A 12,901-nucleotide genomic window follows, 5' to 3' on the forward strand; every position below is an offset into this window, starting at 1 on the left:
GGTCTACGGTACGTTAGGCTTGTTTCTCACTAATTACACTTACCAGCTGTACTAAGAGCGTGTCGTATATACTGTAGGAATGGAAATATGAAATATGTTTTGTTTTTTAATGTGCATTCTTGGGTGGAATACGATTGCAGAGCAGTTATGTTTGAGTTAAAGCAGATTTAATTTAGCTTGTGTTCTTAGTTTCTTTTTTTACACATAACACTTAATATTCTGGACATGATAGACTGCAGGGAAAGCTTGTGGTGAGCTAATCAATTCCATACATTGGCCAACGGTAAGATGTTGAATGGCTAATTGACCACATTAATGGTGCATGGCTATGTGGTGGTGGACGATGGAGACATGCACATTAAAAAACAATTAATTTCCAATACCAATGTCACTCTTGGCTGCCGTTGCTATTGCGTATAACAAGAGCTGTCACTGAAGTCCTTTCAGTTGCGTGGATTTGAGGCAGGCTATGCCTTAGCGCAGGATCGGGAGCTATACTTTTCTTTCATAAAGCCGCCTGATAGGAACTCGCATTCTGGCTTGGTTGATGAGTTTACATATCATCATTCTTGCCTTTTTGCGTTTAAATGCTTCACATGCCTACACAGCTAAAGATATACTGTAAGTAAGGTTCACTATTCAGACAACATGCACAGTTGAAACATGAATTGTTTATCTGTAATGTGAGCAAGAGTAGGGAATTCTTTTTTAAAAGTGTACATTTTGACAAATATAATATTATCATATTTGCATGAAATGTAACCTTATTAAACTGGCTAATGCTTTTATTGATTTCAGTTAGAAGTATTTATCATGATCTGACTTTATAGCCTGAGGACAATGGAGGTCATTGTACAGACACTAAAGCAAATTTATAATTTGTAACTGGGCCGTAAAAATACAATGGGATATTATTTTGATTTCAAATGACAGCAATAGCAATTTTGCCCAGAGTCTGTGTGTACACAGTGTGGATGATAATTTATTATTTGTAGATCTTGTAGAGAAAACTAAGAAGTTTTATTAGTGTCACATTGTCTAACAAGGATACTGAAGAAGCTTCACTAGTCTTTATCCTCTCTTAGCATTGATACAGTAAGTGAATGCTTGCAGTGATTCTTTTATCTTCCACCACCATTGGCAGCACAGCTGTTTGCATATAGACAAATCACTGAGCATTTCTCATGGTTCACAGGATAGTCTTTAAATAGGTTGAGGAGAAAGACCCAAAAACACATAAAATGCAAATGAATGTACCAGTTTCTGTATTTGTGACCTATCCTGTAAATCATCAATTTGATTGATTCCAAAGGCTGCTAGTGGATAATAACCTGAGACCCTTTACAGCATGCAAAAAAAAGCATCATGAATTAATTATTCCAGTTTTAATGTACCCTGCCTTCCCTTATTTCACACTATTACTTTGCCTGGCTAAAATTACAATTATCCTCCACAAAGTCTCAGCATAATTTCAACAGCAATATTCAGCATAATTTAAAATTAAGATAACGCTTCTGAACTCTATTACGTTAACAGTACTTAGCATCTCTTTGATATGTTGTTGCCAAAGTTAGAAAAATAATACTGTGAAGCCATGCATAAACTTAAAACCATTATGCTTTGACCAGATGGTACAGAACAGCTCAGTTTTATGACTTTATATTGCAGCAACATCAAAGATCCTAAAACCACGATAAAATAATCTGTGGTCACACTAAATTGTGTATTATTCCTCTAGAACATTTTGGGTTTTCTAATAACAATCAAGTGGTTAAATCTCCTGCCTCTTGAACTAAATACTCCCCTTGGTCTTGAGACTGAATTCCCACTGAGATTCCTCTCTTGTTTTTCCAATTTTCTCTGTCCCTCAACACTTTACCACAGTCTAACAAAAAAAAAGAAAACATTACAGGTTAAAGGACAGGTCACAAAGATTTACAGATTATATTTACTGAATTAAGTATTTAGATTGTTTTATCCATGCAAAGCTACAGGCAAAACAACCATTGTATAAGATTATAATGCATAAATATCAAATACTTTGAAAGAGAACAATCCATTCAAATGAATGCTCTTAGTTATATAAACAAAAACTGTTATTACGACTCAGAGCAGCCATGCACAACTTTGAAACTTGCAATAACTGTGATGCTTGTCATCTTGCCAGACTTGGCACGAAAATCCATTAAATAAAAATCCTATTGCGCTGCTGTTGTGCTCTTGTCTGAGGATATTTCAGCATCGCCACTGTGTCCTTGTAATTATTTTGGAGAGCATATTTGCTTTAACATGAGCTTAGCCAATGAGCCAAGACAGGGCATGTTGCAGGCATCTTCCTCATGACTAACTTGCATATGACACAATGTTCCCAGTGCTGATAGATGCAGGGTGGCAGTCTGAAGCACTGGGTTTTACCGCTGCAAAAGGATCCGACATGATTGGTGCGCTGGAAAGCCTGACAGTATGAATTATGAAAGTCTCATTAGGGGCTGTTGGAAATGATTTATCTTCCTACGAAATATGGTCATCCAACCACATTTGCCTCCATGGTTACAGAGTCCATATTGTGTTGTGCTCTTTTAATTTTTGTTGGGGGAATCATTTTTCTTTTATTAGTGAGGAATTTCCATTGACGCCAAACCATGACTCTATTAAATCGAAGGTCACAACTTGGTATGCCAAGCAAAATGGCTCAGAAAAGGACAAGGTATGCTCTTTGAAAAATTGGCTGCAGTCGCAAAGGTGCTAAAAAATGTGTCATGTTTCTCACTTGACAGATGCATTGCTTGGCATGGTGGCGTTGAACTTGGCAGTGTGCGTTACTGCCAGGTCATCTACTGGGGTTGTGCGTTTTTATACCAACGCCAAGACCTGCCTCCATAGTTTTCCAATGGCCCAGCAGGAGCATTGTAGTAGAGCACATAAAAGGGATAATTATACAAAATCTACAAACAAATATGAAATCACCAGCTGAAAAAAATCTAATTTTAAGGCACATACTGTAGTCCAAACTTACAACAGAATACTTCATTAAATGCTCTAAGCATTAGATGGTGGCCCAGATTTGAGAAAGCCTTACTATTCCACCCCTAGTTTGTGTAGTTAGTTCCTATACTGTTCTTGTAACATGACTTCTCTTTTTGAAATGGTTTCATTAGTAATCCGCTTCCATCCTTGTTTCTGTCAGTGCACAGTAGTCCTTTCAGTTGTGTTCCTTGCAGCAGCCCAGTTTTAGTCACGGGTGGTTCAGCAGTGTCGCTTTTTGAAAAGGCTGGTGATTTTGCAAGTTATAAGCCGCAATCTTGGCATTGCTTTCACTTTAAAATGCTCCATAGGCGGACCCATTTTCTGATAGCATCATGCAGCTCAACTGAAAGCACGACACATTTCGCACATTATCATGCACAGCGTACCTCTCAGTAAATAAGTGACAGGGAAATGCGTGTATTCATACATTACTGCTGTTTCCAGTCTTCTCTGGCCTCTTATTTAGTACTTATGAAGATTGATAAACAGACATTTGTTTACAACCCCAGCAATGAGGTTTATGCTTCAGATTTTCATGTTGTGGCAGCTTATTATCAAAGTATAATGATTGGATTGTGAAATATGCATCTCAACTGTGGAGCATTTGACAGAGCAGGTATTCAATTTATACATATTTGGAGGACTTGAAATGATATGAAAACAGACTGCTGAGCCGTGTTCCCTGAAGTGTATGAAAAAGAGGAGGAACGATCTGCTCACAGCACCCAGCAACAGGGCTTCTTGATGCAGTGCTTTGATAACGTCAGAGCTCCATCTAGGTTGCTTTGAGAGGTACTGCTCTACAGCCTCATGATTTAGCATTGTGCTGTAAATTGTCAATGTAATTCCAAGCAGCTCCCGTTTGCCTACACATCAGTAACACAAAATATATCCCCTCTACTTGCAACCACTGCACAGTGTGTCTGTGTATTCTCGTCTCACCACACTCCATTTTTAGGCAACTTCACATGACTTTTCAATGAGGTGCAGTGGCAGTAGTACAGAATTCTAATTTGGCTTCAATCTAAGTCATTAGGAGAGTCAACAGGAAGCAAACAGATGGCAGAAGGAATATGATGGATAATTGTACGTCTCAGAGGACAATTTGTAATTTGTATCAGATTCTGTGCAACCCCCTCATTTTCTTAATGAAGGACTAATTGAGTTTTTCGGATTGGCTCAAGCATATGGTCCCACCAATAGTGGAGGGTTTGTATAATAGCTGAAAGAAAATGGAGGACATGTAGTAGAGTAACATAAATTCTGAATGGTATTTGAGGCATAAGATATAAGATAAGAAGGTATAAGATTTTAAGGTTTAAGTAACATGTAAGATGCAGAACTGGAATCAATAGCAGAAATATGGTGCATCATCATTAAACCATAATCATCATCATCATAACCTTCCCCATTATTTTTTAATGGAAATTATTTTCTTTCTAAAGCATGGACATTTACATTAAGAAAATGCATTGTCCTTTCTTTCCTCTAATTTGCTGGGCATAAATAAGCAAATATACAGCAATGCATACATGCATATATTAATGTAATTATTTCATTATGTATGTCTTTTGCTTTCCTCAGAATGCATTTTTGTTGTTGTAACATTTTTATTGTGGCTGTTACTGCATATGTTGATAGTAGTAACTGGTAATGTTTGTATTTTGGAAAAATATGCATCAAACAGAACTGGCTTTGCTAATTCTCCTGCACTTTGGGATTAACAAGGAATTGAACATTACATAACTAATGTGAGACTGAAATAATTTATATATTAGTTTTTGCAACTGACAGTCAGAAATATTTGCTAAATACTCCCTTCAATTCACCATAATAGCTTAGCTATGGAAATGCTGAAGTGAGAAATGCTTCTAAGGAGTGGGTCAGCATCCCTCTTCCTGATCTGCGACTGGACACTTGTCTCCATTTTGGAAACCTACGCTATTCAAAGTGCAGTGGTAATAAAGTGCCTCTCATTAGAAGCTACGTTTGTTACAGTCAGGGAGTCAGGGGGCAGGAATGCATGGAGCAAGGTAAGCAGAGTGCCCCTGATAGAAGCCACTCATAAGGGCTTCTTAGTAAAGGCTCATTTCATGCAAGGTTAGACACATCAGTCACTGGACATGGGGCTGGCTTTTACTGCCTTTCAATAAAATTACACATGGAACATGTCCACGCTGTGAAGATGAACCTGGAAATAAAAATATCTTCTATTGGACTCTGTTGGCTGTTGATTACTGCCAGCTTTAAATTCCCTGCATGCAGTGGATCAAAGCCTCAATTATGACAAAGGTTGTGCACCCAGGGAGAATCCACTCAGTCTCTTTGATTTTATGAGTCTTCATTTGTTTTTAATGTAAACTGTGTGTACCTACAGTATAGTAGTAAGACAAGATTAGTAGTTCAGGTGTGAATACCTTTTTAAATATGTTTATCAGGTTTGAAAGCATCAATATGACATGATGGGTCAGAAAAGCTTCTAGTCCACAAAATCCGACCTCTATAAATAGTTTGGCTTGGGAAAATACTGTCCAACACTATCCATGTTTGCACATCTTTGACACTGTGATGAAGGCCTGTGTGGGCAGCAGCACACAAGTACGTAGTAACACAGCTGCCTCAAATCCTGAGCTCTAGTACGTGCCTTTTGTAACCCTCACATATTGTCACCTGCTGAGGTCACTTTCCAGTGGTGACAAGGTTGCTGCACATGCGTACTGTGGCAAGCTGCAAATTGAGCCGGCATCTTGGCCAAAAATCTTTTATTGTTTTGGCACTTTCACAGCTGCCATGACCGTTTTGTGTTGCTGCATGCAGTGCTGGCTTTGCTAACATATGCATCCCTGGAGACCAGCTTCCAAAGCTGATTGAAACAACAGCTAGCTTCCTTTTCTTTTTGGAGAAGCCAGTAATGCCTTGCGTTAAGAGCGACGTGCAAAGTAGCATAAACCACAAGATTAGCACCTAATCATTGCAGCTAGTTTCATTTGAAGGGGGAGTAAGTTGTCCTGAAAGAGTCTAATATAGTACCTCAAAGCTCTTTATTATTCAGCTGATTTGTTTATAATCCCTGACAGAATGCAGGCAGAATGGTCACCATTATAAACTAATGGCACAGCATGGTGGCAGACAACAGCGTCATTGCAGGCAGCTTTAGAAAGACTTGCTGGATGTAATTACAGGTTTTAGTTTGTTTTTTTACTTTTACTAGAGTACTAATTGCTTTAACAAATGACTAGCTTTAAAAATGTAAAATGTGATAAACAGCAAAATGGTGAGAGTGCGAGAGGTTTCACTAAATGTTTTTGACAGTGGTTAATATACGCAAGGTTCCCAAAATGTGAGTCGCACTTCATAGCATCGTAAGCTGTTACTGTAGTTATCCTAATGTAGCTTTTTGTGTATCTCATGGATTTATAATGATCCAAAACACAAATAAATAACTAAACTGCTGTGAATCTGCTGACGGCTAAAGACCTGAGAAGTTCTATTATTATAGTGCCAGCAAAACAACTTGTTGTTACCTTCATTATTATTTGGAGGAGCTGGACAGTTTATCAAAAACAAACCCAAACAAAATATTACTATTACTACAGTTTTTGACTATATAAAGTATTACTAATATTACAAACTATAAAATACTATTTTATACAGTATAATGTACAGTGAGTGTTTGACAGGTGATGTTAATATGCCTGGGAAAGTCCACCTCTCTATTTAAAGCTGAGTCTACAGTATAATGAACATTTTTAGAGGTATAATGACATTCTAAAGATCACCTTCAACTCTTTTTTTCAGTAAACACAGTTTAGAGTCTAGACAATCTACCAGACACTGTCTGCACTAAATAAATCTTTAATGTTAATGTTCACTCAGTAAGAACATGCACTATGACATAGTGGACATATACTGGGCCAGTATGAAACCTCTTCTTTAGAATCAACTCCTTTAGGTCATTTTGATTCAAATGTTAAAACAGCTGCATTGTTTTAACCCGACTGCCAAGGTCATATTCATCTACAGTATTTTGTAAAGTATGTTCCACAAATATGTTGGATATTCATAAAAATCAGATGTCAGACATGTTAATTCATGGTCATGGTAACAACTGTAGATGTGCTGTGTAATTCTTAGCAGCAAAGTGCATGCTTTGCTAGGGACACGAAGGTTATGTGCCTCCTTATAGAGGATGAATGATCGATGGAACAAAAGTGACAAAAGCTCAAAGTGTTGAATATTTGTGAATGGGATGTTGGCTGATGGATATCAATATGACGTCCCAACTGAAAGAGAACCACCTCATGAATATTAAACTAAAGCTTTTTAAAAGTGCACAAATTAAAAGTTCTACAGTAAATCCTCTGAGTAATGAAGCACTAAATGCATCATATGTGCTTCTCTGCCTTATAATTGAGTGAAGACACATTGTGTTGGGCTGTTTTGACAAATGACAACAGACTGTCCTTCTAGTTATTAAAATTCTGGTTTGTTTCTTGCATGTACTGTCATTTAGCCACGGGCACAAATACAATCCTAGTTGTTCAATTACAGTGTTGTTTATTTCTCAGTACTTTTCTAGAGTCTTGTTTTCCTACTTTACCTCAGGCTCTTTTAAACACACCAGCAAGATTAAAATCTCAGCTTTGCGGGCCTCACGCACCTAAAAGAGAGACATCTGAAACATTACTTCGCATTTGCCTGCCAAAGGGGCTGAGCATTTTAAAGCTTACCATCAAAGCTGATTTACAGTACAATACAATTTATTGAAGATTTCCTCAATCTGTGACTTGTTATATGTAAAACATGCGCAGCTTGATTTATACATCAGTTTGATTCATCTGTCCTCTAAAATGACTGTTTGTCATCTAAGGATCTTTCTGACATCATGCCTCCTTGTGTATGTGGCAATGCCTTTGAACTGTTCATCACACGCTTCTGTGCACAGTGTTACCTTCGGTGCGACTGGCTGTAGGGCTAACATCAGTATTTAATAGGCTGACTTATCAGTATTTTCCAGAGGCAAATCAAATTCAAAAACTATGACAGAGTTGTGAAGCCGGTCCTGATGATTAATGTTTACAAAGAACAATGTAGCACATATAGCAACTGTACAGTATATACAGCACTGTTCTGTACCTTCTTGCACAGAGACACCTTTCTTACATTTCTTTCTTTCTTTTTTTATTGATTAAAGGGCTTCGGCAGATAGCAATTACAGCATTGACTTAAATTTAGTCACACTGTAAATATTTTCCAACACACAGTACTTCTGCGTGTTTTGAAAAAGTAATATCAATAAAAGACTTAATGTCTATATATTCATCCAGTCCCACTGAGCCTAGCGTGAGAGTGCTACACTGTTGTCTTCCAGCTCCGAAAGTGATTCGTTTAGATAAATTCATTAAAAGCACTGTGCCCTGCATTTTTGTATGATTTCCTGCAAAGCACTGTAGCAGACATTCAAGCTGAGTAAATCAGACATCGCTTTTATTCGGCCAAATGGCACATTGGTTCATGATCCAAGACACTGCAGGGTACAGTGTAAAGCACAGTAAAAAGATACATTGTGGAATCACCTACAGTAGTTAGCCTGGCCATCGTTAGATCAACTGCCTGCTGTTTTTGTTCGTCCATCGGTGTACCTGCACTTTTCATTGTCCGGCAAAGGGTTCATGCTGTGCGCTCCGCTTAATTTGAGCAAAACACATGTGGCCAAGATCAAATCAGAAAAGATCTTTGAACACGCTTCTGAAGCCCGTTACTTTGCCCAGTCATGGTTCTGAAGATCCCGATCAGCATCAAACGTCTGCAGTGTTTGTTTCTACCTGGCGGCTTTTTACCTTTTCATTAAACCATCTTAATATTCTGTTCTTTATGTAAAAAGACAAGCACGGTTTCCCTGGTGCTACACTGGGAGCTGTTGTTAGAATAAGGCTCGTTTTGTCTTGATTTATTTATTTATTTCTCTTAATCCAATCATGAAACATCTGATTTGGTTAATGCCAACAGTCTGATGCACAGATCAAACAGCTGTCTTTTTTGTAGCCAAGTGATTTGCCATATAATTAGTCATAGAATTTCATCTTTTAGTGGAACATGATCAGATGAGATGACAGATTTCCTCCTCTAGGCCTCACTGCAAGGGAGGTCGGTTCTCTAAGCTTTCAGCCTAATTTGGGGAAATGAACACAGGAAACTGAGACTGCTAGTGAAAAGCCAGACAACTAAACAGCCTCCCTCTCAGTGGCTGATGCATTATACTGTCTACTGTACTAACATAAGCTATGTGTGATCTTCTTGTTGATGCATCACCTGCATTGCCTATTAGCAAATGATATAATCACCTCATTAGGACCACGCTGTAAAAGGCAATGCTGGGTTTTAATTACAGCAAGTGTTATACAGTCATTTGCATGAGCTATTTAAGTAAGTCGGATCTTACCATTGTTTTACAGCGCGCTGCTTTTACTTATAACAGCTGATGCAAATCATTAACTAAACAAAATACTGTCAGCATCACCTTTCACAGTGTGGCTCAGAGCATTGTACTCATCGTCTCTTTGTCCCTCTAAGGGCAAAGAGGTCATGCTTTGTAATGAATACAGCTCAGAATACATTTGTCTAATTTTCCAAAAGAGAGAAATGACACAAAGATGACAAACTGTTGAGGAAGCTGTGGATCAATAGCATGTTATGTCCCCCCCCTCCTCTGTGGCTTTCTGATGGCTTACACATTTTTACTTTCATTTCCTTTTGTTTTCTTTTGGGGGTGTACAGGATGGTGGGTGGGTGGGAGCTGGTCTGTTGAAGTGTTAAAGTCTCCAAAACTCAATGTGAGTTTATTTGCATGTTTGCTATGTGTCTACACTGTGCTTTCCAGCTCAATTAATACTTCCAACTCACCCTTTAAAAATTCGTTGCATTGTTCTATGACCTAAAGTAAAGGACAACCTAAAAAAACAAACTTGTGTGGTCTTTGTTTCTAGCCATGTACTGCAGTTGCTTCAAACATCAAGATAAACAGTATGTAATAAGCTTTTGTTCTGAGATCATGTATAAGCCTAGCTTTCATATGAACTCTATTTTGTCCCATAGAATATGGAATGATCGGAGAGCATACAGTAAAAAGTCAGCGGCCAAGATCAGTTCATGACACAAAGGCCCTGCAGGAGCAAGCTGAATCTGCTAAATTTATGGCACAAACTGGTAATACAATAGTTATGTTTCTTTATTTTGTTAACTAAACTTAATTTCATCATGCATGCTCTCTCTTGTACTGCACCTTTTAAGTGGAAATGTTTTGCATTATTATTTTCTCATGGTATTCTGCAACATATGAAGTAGGAAGATAAATTTCTCATCTCTGAGTATATACTTTGAGCATAGTATATAATTGGGTTTTGTGGTTCTGTTTGTTTTATTGTCACACACAGTAGAGAGTTGGCAAGTGGATTACTCATGCAGTATATTCATAGAAGATTAATTAAACAGCAGTTTAAAACTAAGGCCCTGATGTAGTTAATCATTTCCTCCAAGGCGTGATAAATTAAATGTCATTTGATAAAAAAACACCCCTTCAGCCAAATATGAAACACATACTTGGCAAAATGTTGAACTGATAGATTCTGCCCTTAGAGATAAAATGAAGCAATGTGGCTTAATCAAGTGCAGCATCAAAGAAATTAAAAAGCTGAAGTTATCTCAGATCCTAATGACATTTACAACCTATCAACTTAGCAATTTGACTAAAACCTGAAGTTAGTGGAATAAAGGATAGCAAGGTTTAGACAAAACCTACATTTTTGTTCATTTTTTAGTTATTTTTTCCATTTATGTTGTAGAACATTTGTTTTCTGTGGGTGGGTTTAGTTTTAACTGCCATACAATATCTTTATTATTTATTTTGATTTTTGGGAAATGTTTTAATTTTTTCATCTGTTGTTTCTTTTCTATTGCTCTCATTGTTTAAAGACTCCTTCCATTCTCATTTTGAGTTGCACCACACCCTGCATACACACTGATACTAACTGTATAATCATTAACACCTCTACCATTTTACACACTGTACTGTAGGTATGTTGTTTCCCTGTCAAGTCACATCGCTGTGCTTTTCCGTTTGCCATTCTCACACTATTTACTGTCCCTGTACTGCCTCATTTAACAAATTGATCCACCTTTCAGCCTATTTTATGATCTGCAAAATTAGGGGCAGGGTTTAGCTCCCTATTTGGCTCATTCTATGTGTCCCTGATATGTGCTGGGGAAACTACGCTAAAGCCTATTGTGCTGAAAATTCTAATATCATTTGACGACTTCCAGTGACATAAATGTATTCAGAGCTGCAATTGCATTAAAGTATTTTTCTTATGCGCAAAGCCTCAAAGAAAAGACATACTTCACCTGAGGGTTTAACATAATCAAATCAATTATTCGGTGACTACTCTGCAGGAATTTGATTGTCCTCTCACCTGTTACCAAGTAATTCATGTCTTTTTCATTCAGAATATCAGAATTCACCCACTGCCTCATCTTAATATACAACTTTATTTAGCCTTTCATAGATTTTTCATATGTGCCCGTTTTGAGCATAAAGCTTAAAAGGCTCAGTGCCATTTCTTCTGATTACCCTTTTTTTGTTGAAAAGTGTCACAACTATGATCCTTACTATTATGACATAAGTTGAACACAATATCTCTACATGAGTTAAGACATTTAAAGTCTGCTTGCCAAAACCCCTATTTACGGCAGACTCAAAGACCTCAACCATAAAAACAGAATCCATTTTCATTTCGTGGCTGCATTACAACCTGTTACATTTTCTTCTGGGCACAATTGAAATTTGAATAGAACAGCCTGCTTTGAGCCACACTCACATAAGAAAATGGCTATAATCTGCTGAATGAAATGCGCTAACTTTCTCATTTTCCTCTATGCCTGCGACTTAGCAGTTAAAATGGATTGAAAATTATTTGAAATCACTATCTAAAACTTCTCCACTGTTGTCAAGGAAACTAGATAGTTTGCTGCAGTGCAAGGGATTCCATAAGTCAGGCTTCTATCTGAACTAACACCCATTAAATTCCATTTTATTTTCTCAGATGTCCTTTCCTTGCATGTCGTCATGTACTTACAAATTTGCTTTGTTTTGCTCATTTTGTCATTTTGTATGAACATCTTATTGGGTTTCACTGAAATGCATGATTTGTCTTAAATGAAGTGAAACAGTTGCCACGCTACTGTCTCCTGTTGACTTTCATAATCACAGCTACACCTTCTCTGTGATCTTTGTATAAATAAAATGTGTTGTAAAAAGGCGAATTAATTCACGCACTTCTCCTCCACAATAAAAAGCCACTATTAATGCAATGGCTCTGCAAAGTGGACACAAAAATGTTTTTCTGTGCCTCCTACAAATGAAAGTGCTAATCAGCAGAATAAATTTATCAAAGATCACACAAAGGTAGGCTATATCACAGTGTCCTGTAAATCCTAAAAGCTCACCTCACGCCTACGTTTTACTCAATCCAGCCCACCTTGCTCCACCCTGCTCCTATAGCCCTACCTAGGACCATATTGCTGCATTTAACTAGTGTCACCCTTCTCCCACACAGGTGAATCAGGTGCAGAGGAGTGGTCCCAGTGGAGCTCATGCTCTGTAACATGCGGTCAAGGGTCGCAGGTGCGAACAAGAACATGTGTCTCACCATACGGAACACACTGCAGCGGCCCTTTAAGAGAATCAAGGGTTTGCAATAACACTGCCCCTTGTCCAGGTAGTGTTAGTCGCAGATTCTTGAATATTAATGTTTTTCTCATTGTTGTATATGGGAGGAAATGTGTTGTTGTGTTTTAAACTTTTAAATGTGTAAATTTA

At 37.7% G+C, this 12,901-nt stretch overlaps 2 protein-coding genes across 21 annotated transcripts in view; one reads left to right on the forward strand and one right to left on the reverse strand.

Annotated features, from left to right (window-relative positions):
* Positions 1–12,901, reverse strand: part of eys (eyes shut homolog) — a 183,533-nt gene that overhangs the window by 168,433 nt on the left and 2,199 nt on the right. Inside the window, exon 1 of one of the 6 annotated variants that reach the window (XM_055502294.1) lies at positions 7,628–7,645. The exons of 4 other annotated variants lie outside the window; for them this stretch is intronic. The gene's annotated coding sequence lies outside the window, so the exon portion shown is untranslated. Of the gene's footprint in view, positions 1–7,627; positions 7,646–12,901 lie in introns of those variants that run through there. One more of the 6 variants, XM_055502295.1, reaches the window with a different exon arrangement.
* The window catches only part of adgrb3 (adhesion G protein-coupled receptor B3), an 89,354-nt gene that overhangs the window by 30,054 nt on the left and 46,399 nt on the right, over positions 1–12,901 (forward strand). For 12 of the 15 annotated variants that reach the window (XM_029175237.3, XM_029175238.3, XM_029175235.3 and 9 more), the window contains exons 3-4: positions 10,123–10,233; positions 12,639–12,800. The exons of 2 other annotated variants lie outside the window; for them this stretch is intronic. In XM_029175237.3, the coding sequence (XP_029031070.1) occupies positions 10,123–10,233; positions 12,639–12,800 (273 nt within the window). The remainder of the gene's footprint in view (positions 1–10,122; positions 10,234–12,638; positions 12,801–12,901) is intronic. One more of the 15 variants, XM_029175236.3, reaches the window with a different exon arrangement.

The sequence above is a fragment of the Betta splendens genome, chromosome 15, assembly GCF_900634795.4.
Source record: "Betta splendens chromosome 15, fBetSpl5.4, whole genome shotgun sequence".
Lineage (NCBI taxonomy): Eukaryota > Metazoa > Chordata > Actinopteri > Anabantiformes > Osphronemidae > Betta > Betta splendens.